The 15,263-nt window shown below is 30.6% G+C and overlaps 7 protein-coding genes across 7 annotated transcripts; 1 reads left to right on the top strand and 6 right to left on the bottom strand.

Annotated features, from left to right (window-relative positions):
- Positions 1-1,053: 1,053 nt before the first annotated feature.
- BX663DRAFT_351496 (Spt20 family-domain-containing protein) lies at positions 1,054-2,744 on the bottom strand. Its single transcript, XM_051522172.1, has 7 exons — positions 2,295-2,744; positions 2,191-2,215; positions 2,027-2,106; positions 1,926-1,958; positions 1,761-1,845; positions 1,528-1,703; positions 1,054-1,459 (listed from the first exon to the last, which is right to left on the bottom strand). The coding sequence occupies exons 1-7, from the start codon at positions 2,466-2,468 to the stop codon at positions 1,247-1,249; spliced, it is 786 nt and encodes a 261-aa protein (XP_051383964.1). The 5' UTR covers positions 2,469-2,744; the 3' UTR covers positions 1,054-1,246.
- Positions 2,496-4,056, bottom strand: BX663DRAFT_505964 (uncharacterized protein). The gene is made up of 5 exons (XM_051527131.1): positions 3,830-4,056; positions 3,672-3,772; positions 3,152-3,591; positions 2,918-3,085; positions 2,496-2,841 (listed from the first exon to the last, which is right to left on the bottom strand). Exons 1-5 carry the CDS (start codon positions 3,868-3,870, stop codon positions 2,617-2,619), a joined length of 975 nt encoding a protein of 324 aa, XP_051383963.1. The 5' UTR covers positions 3,871-4,056; the 3' UTR covers positions 2,496-2,616.
- A 2,354-nt stretch (positions 4,057-6,410) lies between these two features.
- Positions 6,411-7,388, bottom strand: BX663DRAFT_505959 (uncharacterized protein). Its single transcript, XM_051527130.1, has 3 exons — positions 6,667-7,388; positions 6,562-6,605; positions 6,411-6,461 (listed from the first exon to the last, which is right to left on the bottom strand). The coding sequence occupies exon 1, from the start codon at positions 6,983-6,985 to the stop codon at positions 6,749-6,751; it is 237 nt and encodes a 78-aa protein (XP_051383962.1). The 5' UTR covers positions 6,986-7,388; the 3' UTR covers positions 6,411-6,461; positions 6,562-6,605; positions 6,667-6,748.
- A 1,510-nt stretch (positions 7,389-8,898) lies between these two features.
- BX663DRAFT_432510 (kinase-like domain-containing protein) lies at positions 8,899-10,153 on the top strand (the record flags this gene model as incomplete). Its single annotated transcript, XM_051522937.1, has 6 exons — positions 8,899-9,009; positions 9,101-9,343; positions 9,428-9,476; positions 9,545-9,669; positions 9,741-9,958; positions 10,027-10,153. 6 exons carry the CDS (start codon positions 8,899-8,901, stop codon positions 10,151-10,153), a joined length of 873 nt encoding a protein of 290 aa, XP_051383961.1.
- Positions 10,103-12,485, bottom strand: BX663DRAFT_505957 (uncharacterized protein). The gene is made up of 7 exons (XM_051527129.1): positions 11,909-12,485; positions 11,682-11,811; positions 11,554-11,618; positions 11,324-11,480; positions 11,153-11,248; positions 10,264-11,076; positions 10,103-10,163 (listed from the first exon to the last, which is right to left on the bottom strand). The coding sequence occupies exons 1-6, from the start codon at positions 12,425-12,427 to the stop codon at positions 10,370-10,372; spliced, it is 1,674 nt and encodes a 557-aa protein (XP_051383960.1). The 5' UTR covers positions 12,428-12,485; the 3' UTR covers positions 10,103-10,163; positions 10,264-10,369.
- A 20-nt stretch (positions 12,486-12,505) lies between these two features.
- BX663DRAFT_505955 (soluble NSF attachment protein) lies at positions 12,506-13,856 on the bottom strand. Its single transcript, XM_051527128.1, has 5 exons — positions 13,628-13,856; positions 13,424-13,549; positions 13,159-13,339; positions 12,922-13,096; positions 12,506-12,859 (listed from the first exon to the last, which is right to left on the bottom strand). Exons 1-5 carry the CDS (start codon positions 13,770-13,772, stop codon positions 12,623-12,625), a joined length of 864 nt encoding a protein of 287 aa, XP_051383959.1. The 5' UTR covers positions 13,773-13,856; the 3' UTR covers positions 12,506-12,622.
- Positions 13,857-13,983: 127 nt separating this feature from the next.
- Positions 13,984-15,263, bottom strand: BX663DRAFT_505949 (magnesium-dependent phosphatase-1). The gene is made up of 5 exons (XM_051527126.1): positions 15,122-15,263; positions 15,033-15,049; positions 14,922-14,967; positions 14,754-14,864; positions 13,984-14,675 (listed from the first exon to the last, which is right to left on the bottom strand). Exons 1-5 carry the CDS (start codon positions 15,205-15,207, stop codon positions 14,348-14,350), a joined length of 588 nt encoding a protein of 195 aa, XP_051383958.1. The 5' UTR covers positions 15,208-15,263; the 3' UTR covers positions 13,984-14,347.

Raw genomic sequence — 15,263 nt, 5'->3', positions numbered from 1 at the left:
TGAAACCTGCACCGAACGTTGCGGTAATGCCATAGACTGCATAGCAGCAGTTTGTTGTTGTTGTTGTTGCGGTATTGTGGTTATCTGTTGAGTAGGCAGCTGTGCTTGAGTTAGAGTGGGTGTCTGTTGCTGTAGTTTTAAATTATTGCTAGGTAAGGTCAATTGCTGGCGTGGTAATGATGCAGGTTGTTGCAAAGGCGTTGCATTAGAAGTAGTAGGTGTACTTAGATGTGATTGTAGAGGTGTAGAAATCCTTGACTGAGCAGCCTGTTGTTGTAATTGCTGCATATGCGCTTGTGCTTGCGCTTGTGCCTGTAACTGAGTTTGATTCGACACATTTTGTTGTTGTTGTTGTTGTTGTTGTTGTTGTTGTTGTTGTTGTTGTTGTTGTTGCTGTTGTTGTTGTTGCTGTTGTTGTGGTTGCTGTTGCTGTTGCTGTTGCTGTTGCTGTTGCTGTTGCTGTTGCTGCTGTTGTTGTTGTTGCTGTTGTTGTTGTTGTTGTGGTGGTGGTGGTGGTAGTTGCTGTTGTTGTTGTGGTGGTGGTTGCTGTTGCTGTTGTTTATGTGCTTGAGCTTGAGCCTGCGCCTGCGCCTGCGCCTGCGCTTGAGCAAGCAATGCCCTTTGGTTAGGTGAAAGCATAGCAACTCTTGCTTGCATAGCACGATTTTGCTGAGCATGTAACTGCTGCAGTTGAAAACCTGTTACATGTTGTTGAGCCTGTTGAGGGATTTGTTGTTGCATTGATGCAGGTAAACGTACAACAGATGGTGAGGGCGGTACAGTATTTGTATTTGTATTATCACATACAATTGTATTAAAACGGCCATAAGTAGACTTGAGATGTATAACATAACTTTCCATTAGATATTCTGGACCAATAATGAAGTCGATATTACCTCCATTGATACTTGTATCATACACTGTACCCCATCTAAATACCCCGTCATATTCACCATTACATACATATAAATTAACAATTGTAAATACTTTTTTATCGCCTTCTGTCCTCTCAAATCGGATAGTCCTAGAACATTTTCGTCCATCCGGCAGCGCTGGTGGCTCTAATATACCTTTCCTTCCTTTCCCCTTTTTAATATCAATTGCAGGCAATGGTTCAGACCCTAATTTAAGCTTTTTCGCTCTCCAATCCTGTACATATGATATTTTTCCAAAGCTAGGTTCAAAGGGAAATGCACGTTTGGCTCTCTAAGTATTAAACAATAAAAAAAAAAAAAAATTAGCTATTCTAGTGTATAAAATGGAACAAGCCACTCACTGTATCCATTAACGTCATTAATTTATTATTTTCAGCTTTCTTAGCTAGTTTTTGTTCACATTCAACAGAATTATATTTTAGTTTTCTTTTAGGCTTTCTTTGACAAGTAGTATATTGAATTGCATTACTAATACGCGAGACTTGAAAGGAAGGATCAAGACAAAGTGGTTCTTCTGTAGCAATCTAATACATAATAAAATAAAAACTTAATATCTAGAAAATCTGATATAAACATCATTCGTTTTAGTTACAAGGATTTGAGATTCAACTTCTAATGCAATATCTTCTGTACATGGAAAACCCCATTCTTCACTTAATAAAGTGATATCTGTCCAAATACTTTCTGCCGTAGGTTTCATTACAATTCTTTTTTTAGAAGGCTCTGCATTTTTAGAACGATGATCATGGATTTCAACAATAAGACAGCCTAAAAGAAATATTAATAAAATTAAATACTATGCATAAATCTAAGATAATATCCTACCATCATAATAACGACAAGAAGCCTTATTGAAAACATCCATCAAGTCGCCAGGTAATTTTTTATCTTTAATACAAGTCAAGAAATCCTTTATAAAACACAAAAAGTATTTAATAATTGAACAAAAAAAGAAGAAGTTTAAGTAAATTTGCATTCAAAATGAAAAACCTTAAATTGACTTTTATATGAAAAGAATCCATCCTAGTTAAAAAGTAGTAATCTTAAAATCAGTTCTATTCAAAACAAATTGACTACACTTCGTTACCAACCTCGTGCTCGAATTTGAAATAAGTTGGATATAAATGTAGGCAAAGTGATGGTGAGTCATTTTCGTGTCTTTGTAGTAATTCTGTTAATAGAAAAATATATAATGATGAGACTACTGGCTGCTTTTTTCAGTGAAATGTAAAAAAAAATATACATCTATACAAACCTATCTCATTTCTAACTGGTGGAGTCTTTTTAATTTCGAATTTATTAAAAGAAAAAAAAAAGTAAGATTGATAATTCAAAATGGATAATTGATTACAAACTTACTTTCTGTGCTGCTTGCGTTGCTAAAACTGATTGATGCCAACGTTGAGCTGCTGCAGTTGCTTTTTTAGTTAACGATGATGTTAATATTGCTCCTTGCTTTGCATGAAGTTCAGCCATTTGAGCAATGGAATTTTGATCTGCCTGAAGCTTAGCCATTACTTTGGCTGAGGCCATTATTGATTATATATATTGGTTTATTTTTTTTTTTTTTAAAAAAAAAACTATGAATTCGCTGTTGACAACGAGTTTCAATTAATAAATTTTATGAAAAAAGGAAGAATTATAACATTTATATAAAAAATACGTTAAGTCACGTGTAATTTCATTTTGGAGGTTTATCATATTTAGGCTTCCAAATCCAAGAGTTGCCCATAATACCCTGACCCTGTTTATCAGCTTTGCGATAATATTTAGCAGCTAAATATAAGTCCTTTTTAACGCCTTGTCCATGATAATAACAATGTCCCAAGTCATTTTGTGCATCAGGATCACCTAAATCGGCAGCTATTTTGAAAAATTGAACAGCAGATTCTTTATTCTTTTTACACTAGCAAAAAGGAAAAAAAAAAAAAAAAGAGTAATGTAAGTTATATAAGTTACTAATAAATTATTTCAAACTTTACGCCCCATCCATGTCTAAGAGAAACTCCTAACTCATAAATAGCCATAATGAGTTCATGTTTAGAAGCGGATGTATTGACTGTATTTGTAATGTTTGCTAGATCTTCTACTGCATGTTCAGCAGCCTTTTGAAGATACTGAAAGGCAATATGTTCATTCTTTTTACATCCCTATAAAATCATTTAAAAAAAAACCCTAAATGAACAATTATATATAAATATTATGCTGACTGTTACCCAACCATGCCTTAATGAGACACCGTAAAGAAACATGCCAATTGGATTTCCCTTCTCAGCACCAATACGAAACAATTGGGTTGCTTTCTCAAGTTGACCTTTTTCATGAAAAGTAATTCCTTCTTGTATTAATATCTCTATTTCACTCTCTGAAACGGATTTAGTACTACTCATCTTATCTTCAAATTGCGGGGTAAGTGGAGATGGAATGGAAGCAGGTGAGGGAAAATTGTGTGAATTTCTCATTCCAGAAGATGCTGGTTCATTATTAAAATGATCAATTGTTAATGGAGGAGGTTTTAAATTACTATCATCTTGTTCTGTGTAACTTCGAATAGTATTTGAATGATAATGTCCATAATTTTCTTCAGAAAATTGATATGAATGCATATCCATTATTTGGCTTACTGGCTTTACTACTATTGTAGAAACATTTGGCTCTGTTAAAAGATAGGTTCAATAAATATCTCTAGTAAATATATCTTTTATTTCCATTTATTTTTCTTTTCTTTTTTTTTACCAATAAATGCATCTCGAGTATAATCTGTGTTCATTGTAACATAACGGCCTGAAACCTCGGGATCAATTAAAGAATCTCGATTCAATTGCTCATGCTTTTGTCTTTTAAGAAATACAATTAATAATTTTATAGTTTTAAATTTTTTTATATGCTCTTACGGTTGTGATTTGTGTAAATGAAAGGATAGTTTTTTAAGCATGAATTCTTAGTTTAAAGGAAAGGAAAGGGGAATTGGTATATAATGTATACGTGTATTTGTATATATTTATATAGAGGAAAGGAGAGTATATTTATATATGCAAGTTTAAGAGTAGGGGGAAAAAGGAGAAAAAATAATTAGGATCTAATCAAAGGCATATTATTTTTTATTGATTGAAAACTTGTGAAATAAAGCCCCTTTTGGTGAATTCAATGTGACACTATGTTTAAACAGAGTAGAATTTTAACCTAAAAAAAAGGGCGGTAATTGGAAAGTTCTATTGGTCGAATTTAATAAAAACTTCCAAATGAGACTTGAATCGTCCAATAAAATCTTCCTGTAATAAAATTATTTAACTGTAAAAGAAAACTTAATCCAAAGTCTGGGTAGGTAAACTGCTTCTGTTATGACAATTTGGATAAAGTGGCTGCTGATGTTGCTGCAGACTGGCCTTTTTTTTTTTTTGAATGTAGTCTGAATACCTTTCTTTTCCCACATCAAGCAAGGTATTGACATCCCTTTGCTAGAGAGTTCCACATAATTTACATTAGACGGTGATGGCACCTCTATTGCCAATATCAGTTAATGATTGACTATTACATTTGCTATACACCTGAGAAGTAAAGTACTCATCAATGGTGATGGTAATTAATTTACCTTCAGCCTCTCTCTCTCTCTTTTTTTTTTTTTTTTTAAAAAAAAATGCATGCCAAAACAAAGCTGTTACACCACATCTGTGACCTTTTAACTTCATCAGGTCTTTGCCGAACATACTTACACCAAACACAACTAACGGGATACTATTTGAACTTGGATGGTACACATTTGCTCAACCTATTCAGAGTATCACCCGAGCCGATGCAGCCACTGTAAACATATACAAACCAATATTAATCTGTCTATTACTTCTTCAACTTGCTTCTTCTCGAATGCTTTTCGTTCCTCTTCTGTTACGATCTAACATAATAAGTCGATGATCAACAGAATAAGGTAGTCAGAGTTAATTACCCTTTATTTAATCCCAGATTAAATATGCCTAAACAAATAATACATATTCATATATTATATATTCATATACATATATGTATGTAAAGGATTTTTAACTTACTTATATACTCCTTCATAATTTATAAGTTTACTAAGGACACTATATACTTCATTAAGAATACAATATATATTATTTGGTTATAACTAATACTTTTCTAATTCCTCTCTGATTCTCCGATATTAAATGAAATAATCCATTTTTGGAACTATTGTTCGGCCTCGTTAACTGGTTGTAGTCTTTTTATATTTATCTTTATTCTGATATCTTAATAGAGATATTACATCTTCTTTCTACTGTGTTTACTACCACTATTGATCAGAATATGAACCATTCATTCTAACACTTTTTACCTTCCTTGATACAACTTAAATCGTCTTTTTTTTTTTAGCTAATTTTTTGATCGTAAAAAGTGAAAAAGATATTCGATATAAAGGTGGTATTAATCCATCCTAGCTGCTTTTGACGTCGAATGCGTCTCTTTCAAGCTGGACCATTCGTATTCTATTTTTTCTTTATTAAAAGTTGGACGTGGATCTGAGTTGACCCCAATTAAATGGTAAAACTCTTTAGTTGTGCATCTTCTGAATAGAATGTTTCTATCACCTGAATCAATTGCTGCTTGAAAAAATGGAGTTTACGTCTAAAATTCAAAGTTATTAGTAGGTGTGTAGTAATTGATTCTATAGAATCAAAATCTTCTAAGAGCCAGGTTACAGTTATTATAATATCTTTGTTATATATAGATTCCAATCGCTTTCTTTTATAGAATAGATAATCAACTGAATAACTACCCGTTCTGACTATGCTCCCAAATAGGCTTTAACTATCACCAGATGGCATTAGCTCTTCTAAACTATATATGTATATATAAAAAAAAGGGGGCCGGGTGTTATTATTTTAAGTAAATGTTTCTTGTTTATACAAGCATGCAAGGATGTTTGAGACTCGCTTACCTACCTTTTTAAAATGAAATTTTTCAAACCTAAAAATCCAATAAAATATCTCCAGTTGGCTAACAAAACCCTCAATGTAACTTCTCTTTCACAAAGTTTGCAAGCATATTGACACTTATCGTAATGAACTGCCAATGTAAGTATGCAGCATGACAGAATAGAAAGAAGCCTAAGGAGTGGGAGCCTTCTGATATCAAACGACGCTTTGTGGTTGTGGTGTTCTTCTTCAATAGTTGACACAGTTTATTAACTGTATTTGGCATGGGCACTAATCCTTGCTTTCCATTGTAAATAATAATTTTTTCAATTTGCAAAGAACTACTTTCATTTTTGAAGAATTGTTTTCTATATACATAAAAAATTTATGCAAAAATTAATTTCTGCTTCTCTATGTCTTAAACATAATTTAGCAATAATTATGTTATACTGAATATTAGCTATTTTTTTCTCAAAGCTCGTTTAAGTTTTTTTTTTCTTTTTCTTTTTCTTTTTTTTTTTTTTTTTTTTTTTTTTTTTTTTTTTTTTTTTTTTTTTTTTTTTTTTTTTTTAGGGGAAGGGAGTATATCATAAGCAGTAAGTTTCCATTTCAGGTAAAACTATAGATAATTTTCGATTGGATTTAGATCTGTTGAGTAGGAAGGGAAATCAAGGACGTTTATTTCTCTCTCTCTCTCTCTTTTTTTTTAACAGAATTTCTTGGACTCTTATCCCGGTTGAAAAATAACGTTCTCAAGGTATTTATAAAATCATCGTTAATTATTTCTTAATAAACCCATTTTGATTGAATCTTTTAAGCTTACATCGCAGATGGGTGGAATAGGCAATTTGGATATTTTGCCTAGTTTATAAAATATCAATATGCTATGTCTTAAAACCTCTAGTTTCGAGAATTAAAAGAAAAGAAAAAAAAAAAGTAGCATGTAAAATAGACAAAAATCAGAGAAAATATTATAACATTTTTGTAAGTTACTGTATAGGATAAGTATGAAAAGTGTAAATAAAATATACAGAATTCTACTGTACTGGAATATAATAATATTAAATAACTAAATAAATATTTATTTAATGACTTCATAGCAAGATGGCTCCACCTTACTTTACAGATACTATTCATATTAGATAGACTATCTGGCTCATTTCACCGTTCCTCCTTTCTCCAATGCTGCTGGCTCTCTCTTAATTGAGTGGGTTATCTCAGCCTACCTCTCTGTGAAACCATTTCTTCTTTTTGCATATTCTTTTCCCGATAGACATATGAAAGTATATTTCTACCTAACTATAGCCTTTACTTTTCCTTAAAAAAAAAAAAAAAAGAAACCCCCTTTTGTCTTCAAAGGGTTTTTAGTTTCTGCTAACTTTTTCTTTTGATGAAATAACTGAGGGGAATCAGTTCTTATGACAGCGTACTTATTGATCACAAATATGTATTCATATGTATTCATTTATATTAATAATTTGTAATTTTAATAGTATATACTACATGCCTTTTTTAAGAAAAATAAAACATTGTTTTTTCAGCATAAAAATAGAATAATTATTGACATAAAAGGCAAGTCTTATTTTATATTTTCATGTAAACATGTGTAATTTATTTTTTTTTATATATTCTGCATCCAAGTATTCACATTTATTGTCTTTGTTTAAAGCTTATTCCTAACGCTTAATGAAAAAAAAAAGGTTAATGTAAGAGCATAGATAATCTATCAAATTATAATAAAAATTATTATTATTACATAACTTACTATGAATAAATTGATTTAGCATTTACATCTTTAAATTCTATTTGCCCTGAATTTTTTGATACTATCAATATATACATACACTAGTTTATGTATGTGTTATCTTTAGCCAGTAATAAAGCTACTGTCATTAAAATAGACGAATAAACATGTTACAAACAAAGTTTGTCAGATAAATCTCAATATTTAAACCATTATACAACTGTATAATCAAAGCGTAAAGTGAGTAATATTCAAGATATGACAGCAGCTAAAAGCATTCGTAAGCTTTTTCTTTATAAGGGCATTGAGCAACAACGAAAAGATGGGATGTATTTAAGCTGACTGGTAGGTCAGATGTTAATTATCAGCAAAAAGGAAAAAAAAAAAGATCAAAGATAGATATATATTTATATAACGGGGTTCTTATGTGAAATAGGACATCTTTGATTAAATATATATAATAGAGTAACAATAAAAAAAAAAAAGAAATGCGATATAACATCTTGTTCAGTTTCTGTTTTGCTTACAGATATTCATCTTTAAAAATAGTGTATATACTTCTACCATTGCAAAAGGGTAAACATAACCCAATAAAATAAAATAAAAAAAAGTACAAGCCTGAAATAGGAATTTCTGCCTAACATGTACTTTACCAACATAAGTTGATATTTATAACCAAACAAACTCAGCTGCTGGAGAAAATCCGAGTTTTTTTTTTCTCTTTCTTTAGCAGCATTTCACTCCTTTTTTATTTTTATTTTTATTTTTTATTTTATTTTATTTTATTTTATTTTATTTTATTTTATTTTATTTTATTTTATTTTATTTTATTTTATTTTATTTTATTTTATTTTATTTTATTTTATTTTATTTTATTTTATTTTATTTTTTATTTTTTTATTTTTTTATTTTTTTATTTTTTTATTTTTTTTAATACATCATGTCACTTACACCTGATTTAGCTTTGGGACAACCAAAATCTAGTAAACGTAAACCAGGTCTTCGTCTAAGCTCAAAACACTTACAATCAGCTTCATCAACTCCCTCACCCAACTCTTCTTCTTATCTCGGTGGAAGTTCTCAATCCAATAATAGATTTCGAGAACAGATTGGTAACATTGTTAATGGTGGTGAAAATTATAATACCAAAACTGTGATAGAAGAAGAAGAGACTTCACTTGCAGCATCTTATTTACAGCAACAACAAGAAGTTTTAAAGAATCATGATATGCCAGTTTTGCGTGAACCTCCTCTTCCACCTGCTTCTAATACACAACAGATTGAGACGACAACTAATCATCACTTTATGGAGATTAAAGCTGAAGATCTTGAAACTTTGTCTCGATTAGGTGAAGGTGCAGCAGGTACGGTACGTAAAGTATTGCACAAACCAACTCAATTAATAATGGCCAAAAAGGTATACACATATATATATATATACATAATATTATATCCTATTGTAGCATAAGAAAATGCCAATCCAATTTATTCATTCTTAAACTTTGTAGTCTATTTCTACAGAACCTGACCCAGCTGTTCAGCGTCAAATTTTACGTGAACTTGCCTTCTTGAAGACTTGTGATTCACCCTATATCGTTTCCTTTTATGGTGCATTTTTAGATGATGGAGATACAACTGTTTCATTATGTATGGAGTATTGTGAAGCTGGTAGTTTAGAGGATATTTATAAGAGAGCAAGAGATTTAGGTGGTGTCATTGGTGAACCTGTACTTGAACGTATTGCTGAATCTGTAAGTAAATGAATGATTATATTAATATCATGGATACTGAACATGTGGAAATATATGTGTGTATGTATGTATGTATATATTTAGGTGTGTAAAGGATTAGTCTATTTACATTCTAAAAGAGTTATTCACAGAGGTAAAGAAAATAATAATAATTCTATCCTATATATATAAACTAAAAAAAAAAAATTACACCATTATTAGATATTAAACCATCTAACATTTTGGTGACACGAAAAGGAGAAATTAAACTTTGCGATTTTGGTGTATCTGGTGAATTAATCAATTCTATCGCACAAACATTTACAGGAACTCAATATTACATGGCAGTAAATATCCATAATTCATATTTAATTATATGTTATTTATTTTTTATTATTGTTATTATTCTTCTTCTTAGCCTGAGCGTATTCAGGGCAATGCGTATGCCGTACAGTCAGATATCTGGTCTCTCGGTTTAACTTTAATCGAAGTATCTCAGAATAGACCTGCTTTACCGCCCCCAGATCAACCTCATCTTTCAATTTTTGAATTACTTGACTTTATTGTTCGCCAACCTGTCCCAGAAATACAAGGAAGTCATATTTCTGATGAATGTAAAAACTTTGTAGCTGTTTGGTAAGCTCTTTTATTACAATTTTGTATATAGGTGTATGTATGTCTAGTTTAACTAACTTTTATAATAGTTTAACGAAGGATCCTAATTATAGACCTACTCCTGCGCGTATGTTACAGCATCCATTTATATTAAAATGGGAAAATGTTCAAATGGACCTGGGTCAATGGGTAAAGGAAGTTTGGGGTTGGAGTTAGATTGATAGTAGTATGTATGAAACATTGTGTGTGTGTATATATATGATTATGTTTTGTAATATATATATTTTTTTTCTTTATTAAAAAAAAAAAATAAATAAATAAAAAAGACAAAGAGCATTTTTTATTATATACACTTTTTTTTTTCCTTTCATATACGTATAAATATAGTAAATTATATACATATATATATAAAAGAATATGAAGATGATATGTTTACCAATCTTCATCATATAATCCGGGAATGATAGTAGCTTCACCAAGTTCATTCCCATTATAAGCACCTCGTGCTGGTCTTGACATAAACACCGTACGCTCCTTTCTTTCCTTTCGAAGTTCAAATTGTGGAGGTAACTCGGGCAAACTAAAATAGCTTGGAGGCTGATCTTCACTATTAGGCGTCATAAGAGCAGCTGTCAAGGGGCCAATCAATTCACTAGGAAATGCTTGAGGTCTAGGTGGTTCATTTAATGAAGGATCGAAAAACAAGGGAGATTCATAAGAGTTACGATAATTAATAATAGATGTCAAATCTGGAATTCGCGCAATTTGCATATTGGGCAAGTTAGCAATCACGATTGGAACAGTAAATTCTGTGATATGGCTTGTCTTGAAGATATGGCCTTGTTCAATTGTAACTTGAAAATGAAGATCATAATAAACACGAGTATGACGAGAGATAAAGGAGGGCGATACAAGTCGAGTAGGGATTTTAAATTTAAGTGATTCCGATATTTGTGTTGAAGTAGAGGATGTAAGTTGAAGTGTGTCTTGAAGAACTATTCGGACATGTTCCTTGTAAGCTGTGCCTTGTTGAATTAGCATCTTGCCTTCATGATGTTTACGGAATCGATATGAGATATTTGTAATTTTTGAATCAGAATGTAATACTGTCATATTGAGTATCATTTTAAAGACTTCGTCTAACATGTATATACATATATATAAGCACAATGACGTTTTAGTGTATACTATAAACAAATTAAAGTAAAATTTTACCTGGACAGTAAGTTTGCTTATCAATTTTTGCTTGAACTTCAGCCAAGGCTTGTTTTTTATCTTTCATTAAAGTGGTTTTATAAACCCATTCTTTCTCTATTAAGTACGTATTAATGATCAAGTTTTTTTTTTCTTTTTTAGTAAGCATACTTGTATATTTATATAATTTACCTGCTAATGAAACTATAATAGGTCTATAAGATGTAATGAATTCTCTACTCTTTAATCCAGATTGAAGAGCAGGTCCATCTGCTTGTGCAGTCCATATAAATCGAATGCCAAAACCAGCTGGCTCTTCCATAGAAGGAGGATAGTTTACATTTGGAAACTATATCCCATATAAAGTTTTCCGTTTTAATTTTTTTTTTTTTGATATGGAATTTACGTCTCTTATTTATTACCTTTAAAGCAAATGGATATTCATAATTACCGGCTTCAATTTCTTCCCAAGCTGACTGAGAATAGGCTATTACACTATTATTTTAATAATAATAATAATGCAGATGATATATTATAACTTTATATTTACGAGATGATTCTTGACCATATAATTTCCATTCGGTTTCAAAAAAGGTAGTAATCATTTCATGGATCCATTCTCCTCTTCCATCAGCCCCGCCTTCATCTATTTTAACCATAGCTGATTCTTCTGCACGAAACTACTTGTGTTAAATAGAAAACAAAAAAAAAAAAAAAAAACTCGACATTTATTATTAAGGTTCATTGTTGTACATATTTACATCATTATGGTCATACCTTAACTCTGATTCTTGTAATATGCATAGGTTCAGCTAGTTTCATAATGACTTTACCACGATAAATACGATTTGGACGTAAAATGATATTGTTACCGCCTTCAAATTCTATAGTCAATATAGAGGAATTTGAAGAAGAAGAAGAAGATGATGATGATATTACTGAAGAATTAGGGACACTTTCTCTTCTTGCATTACTCGTACTATTGGACGCTCGTTCAGCAGTAGCAAAGCGAGTCGCTGTCAAAAATGACCCCATTGAAGGTGCACTAGAAGAAAAGAGTTGAACTTGCGAACTATGTCTATCATGATCCGCACTAGACCTATTGATAGTAATTGGACTGACAGTTAGGCAATTTTGTTGAGCTGTGTTATTTGTATCAGTATTTGTTGAAGTATTGACGTTAGTGTCAGTTATGGTTGGAGAGGGTACAATATGTATAGGTGAGTGAGTTTCTGGCGGAGGCATTGGGATAAAAATATTCGAAATAGATGCTCTATGTCTTCTTGGAATTGACATAAAATATTTATATTTATATTTGTATATTTACACTACTGACAAGTGTAAAAAAAAAAAAAAAAAATAAGATGATAAAAAAAAAAAGATAAAACAACTTTTAATTTGGAAATTTCACTTTAAACATTGGGTATGCAAAAGAAAACAAATAATTTTAGTTTCACCCAATAAGATTTAGTTTACTAATGTTTCATGTCATCATAGCAAAAGAGAAGATGAATCCATTGATTTTTTGATTCTTAACAATATTCCTATTTTCCAATTATCAAGTTTTGATATTTGATCGAATTCATGTATTTTTTGACTAAAAAGTGGCTGATCACCATTATCAAAACAGTCTAAAATGCCTAATAAGAACTGATATTCTCGAGTATTTTCAAAGGATAAATCCATGGAATAATATTTATTTAACAGTTGACGTGTCTTGACCGAGTCCTATTTATCCATGTTATATAATAAGTATCTATTTTATCGTCAATACTAAATCATATACAAACCCCAATACACATAGAACATAAACTAGCCTTTAAAAAGTATTCCTTTATTGACCATTTTGTTAGTTGATTGTTCATAGAATCTGTTGCCACTCTTTCGAAATTCTCAATAGCTTCGTCATATTGTTCTAATTGTGCTGCAAAATGAGCTACTTTTAATAAACATTTATTGACCATCCTAATCGTACATAGATATAGTTTATTATTACAGTCTTCTATACTAACATTAAAATGATTTACGCTGTTGAATCATCCGCCATGTATAATTTAGAAGCTTCTTCCCAATTTTCTTTTGCTCCTTTCAAATCCATGATATCTGATTCATAAATATCAGCTATTTCTTGATGATGTTTTGCTGCATTTCTAAAATTTGCAATTTCTTTATCAATAATAATTGCTTTTTGTAAAGCCTCTAAAGCAGCTACAACAACAAGTGATTAAGTATTAAAAACACACACACACACACAAACTGTTATCACTGCATAAATATATATTATATTCATACCTTTTGCATCAATTCGCTTTAAGCACTTGGAAGCGCTTTCAAATGATTTTGAAGATTCATATTGTAAAGTAGGGGCTGTCTTGTAAAGTTCAGCTGCTTTTATATAAGCTTTTCCTGCTTCATTCCCTAAAAAAAAAATATAATTTCAAATAAAGAATTAAACCTTTTTTTTTTATGGTGCTGAATAAGGAAAATAAAACCAACATTTTTGAGCTAATTTAAAGGTATTTCCAGCCTTTTCATACATTTCTGCTGCATCTTCATGTTTGTTACTTGAATTAAACCAAGCCCAACTATTTAATTTTTTTTCGGCTTGTAAAAGTAGATCCTGTGCCTGATGTTCAGACATTAAAGCAATTATAAATAAATAAATAAATAAAAAAGGGAGGGGTATAATTATAATGTAATTTAGTTAATAACTTTATGAAGAAAGATAAATGATAAAAGATGATTTTTTTTATGTACCACAACATGAAGGAGTCCCTCTAATTTCTAAATTCTACGTCATATAATAAGTAATCAAGGTATAAGTTTCTTTTTTTCTTCTTTTCAGGGAAAGATTTTAATCCGTTCTAATGATACATAAAATAGAAAGAAGATAGCTACTTAAAGGCAGTTATAATCCAATATGAATAATACTAATTATACAACGATAATAGAGGAACTGGAAGTACCGAACAGCAAGTAACTCTATGTGATTTTATAGGAGAAGTTTGATAATATAAGCGAAATTTATTAAGGCAACATGAAATATGTCAACATTAGGTTTTTTCTATAAAATTGGTGCTCATTCTTTGATATTTATATATTTTGGTAAAGTTAGATGCAGCTTCAAGGTGACTGCAGTTCCTTAATATAAGGAAAAAAAAACATAACATCAAATGTAACAATATATTAATTCTATTCTCTTCTAATTTATGTTTGTTAAATCTTTTTAAGGTATTTATCCATTTTTGATTGCACTACACCCGAGTTATTGGCGAATGCATGTAGAGCATTTTCAAACTGGAAAGGTGTAATGCCGGTTCTTCCATCTACTTTCACAAAATGAACACCCAAACGAGTTACCTCACGATTTCTACTTTCATCATCAAAGAATAGCATATTATGACAAGCTATTCCAGATTTTTTGGAAAGAGATTGGAAATGAGTCATTTTACTTCCTGGATAAATCTCAAAATAATCAATATTCTCATAAAGTGTTGTATTGTCTAATTCAGGTATACGTAGGAGACGAAGTGCCTTTCTAGCCCTAAGGATTCATAAACATGTTAATGGTATGATATATAATAAAACATGATCAGTAATACAGTAGTATCTTTTTTTTTACCAGTCAGGGGTTTGTGTTCGTGAAGCAATGCCGATTTTAACATCAGGTAAAGCTTTAATTAGCGAAATGATAGAAGCTGTATGCTCAAAAAGCCTTAATGATTCTCCCTGTCTATTATATTATTATTAACAGTTTACTTGTTTTTATAATTTTGTAATTTCACTTTACTCGTTGTGAATCTCGTTAGCTACTTTATCATATGTATAAGGTGGACCTAAATAGTGATGAAACAAAATGTTCAAGTATTACTGAATGAGCATTATTAGTTTTGATGTTTACCATAAGTGCAATCGATCCTAAAAACATTTAAAATGTCAACATAATATGTATACAATGTGCATTATGTATTACATAATGATCTATTTTACCATTCAGGCCATAATGTGTAATCTAGATCAAATACGATCATCTTTGGTAAAACTGAGGGTACTTTCTTTAACTGACCCTTAGTCATTTTGTAATTCAATCAATACTGAAAAAAAAGGGACAAATTTTTATCTTTTTTTTTTT

This window comes from Cokeromyces recurvatus (genome assembly GCF_025118155.1).
Source record: "Cokeromyces recurvatus strain NRRL 2243 chromosome Unknown BX663scaffold_9, whole genome shotgun sequence".
Taxonomy (NCBI): Eukaryota; Fungi; Mucoromycota; class Mucoromycetes; order Mucorales; family Mucoraceae; genus Cokeromyces; species Cokeromyces recurvatus.
Note: the sequence above shows the minus strand (reverse complement) of the source record. Positions and strands in the feature narration are given on the sequence as shown.

What these genes read in the sequence shown, in the direction of transcription:
- BX663DRAFT_351496 (XM_051522172.1), bottom strand. Translation starts at nt 2,468, where the DNA reads ATGGCCTCAGCCAAAGTAATGGCTAAGCTTCAGGCAGATCAAAATTCC. An exon ending in CAACGCAAGCAGCACAGAAA is followed by an intron (nt 2,216 to 2,294) that starts GTAAGTTTGTAA and finishes GAAATTAAAAAG; the next exon opens with ACTCCACCAGTTAGAAATGA. An exon ending in ATTTCAAATTCGAGCACGAG is followed by an intron (nt 1,959 to 2,026) that starts GTTGGTAACGAA and finishes CTTTTTAACTAG; the next exon opens with GATGGATTCTTTTCATATAA.
- BX663DRAFT_505964 (XM_051527131.1), bottom strand. Translation starts at nt 3,870, where the DNA reads ATGCTTAAAAAACTATCCTTTCATTTACACAAATCACAACC. An exon ending in CATTTACACAAATCACAACC is followed by an intron (nt 3,773 to 3,829) that starts GTAAGAGCATAT and finishes ATTTCTTAAAAG; the next exon opens with ACAAAAGCATGAGCAATTGA. An exon ending in TCTCATTAAGGCATGGTTGG is followed by an intron (nt 3,086 to 3,151) that starts GTAACAGTCAGC and finishes ATGATTTTATAG; the next exon opens with GGATGTAAAAAGAATGAACA.
- BX663DRAFT_505959 (XM_051527130.1), bottom strand. Translation starts at nt 6,985, where the DNA reads ATGAATAGTATCTGTAAAGTAAGGTGGAGCCATCTTGCTATGAAGTCA.
- BX663DRAFT_505957 (XM_051527129.1), bottom strand. Translation starts at nt 12,427, where the DNA reads ATGTCAATTCCAAGAAGACATAGAGCATCTATTTCGAATATTTTTATC. An exon ending in TTACAAGAATCAGAGTTAAG is followed by an intron (nt 11,812 to 11,908) that starts GTATGACCATAA and finishes TAACACAAGTAG; the next exon opens with TTTCGTGCAGAAGAATCAGC. An exon ending in TATTATAGTTTCATTAGCAG is followed by an intron (nt 11,249 to 11,323) that starts GTAAATTATATA and finishes CGTACTTAATAG; the next exon opens with AGAAAGAATGGGTTTATAAA.
- BX663DRAFT_505955 (XM_051527128.1), bottom strand. Translation starts at nt 13,772, where the DNA reads ATGTCTGAACATCAGGCACAGGATCTACTTTTACAAGCCGAAAAAAAA. An exon ending in AAAGCGAATTGATGCAAAAG is followed by an intron (nt 13,340 to 13,423) that starts GTATGAATATAA and finishes TTGTTGTTGTAG; the next exon opens with CTGCTTTAGAGGCTTTACAA. An exon ending in TATGTTCTATGTGTATTGGG is followed by an intron (nt 12,860 to 12,921) that starts GTTTGTATATGA and finishes ATGGATAAATAG; the next exon opens with GACTCGGTCAAGACACGTCA.
- BX663DRAFT_505949 (XM_051527126.1), bottom strand. Translation starts at nt 15,207, where the DNA reads ATGACTAAGGGTCAGTTAAAGAAAGTACCCTCAGTTTTACCAAAGATG. An exon ending in GCTAACGAGATTCACAACGA is followed by an intron (nt 14,865 to 14,921) that starts GTAAAGTGAAAT and finishes ATAATATAATAG; the next exon opens with ACAGGGAGAATCATTAAGGC. An exon ending in CGAACACAAACCCCTGACTG is followed by an intron (nt 14,676 to 14,753) that starts GTAAAAAAAAAG and finishes ATGAATCCTTAG; the next exon opens with GGCTAGAAAGGCACTTCGTC.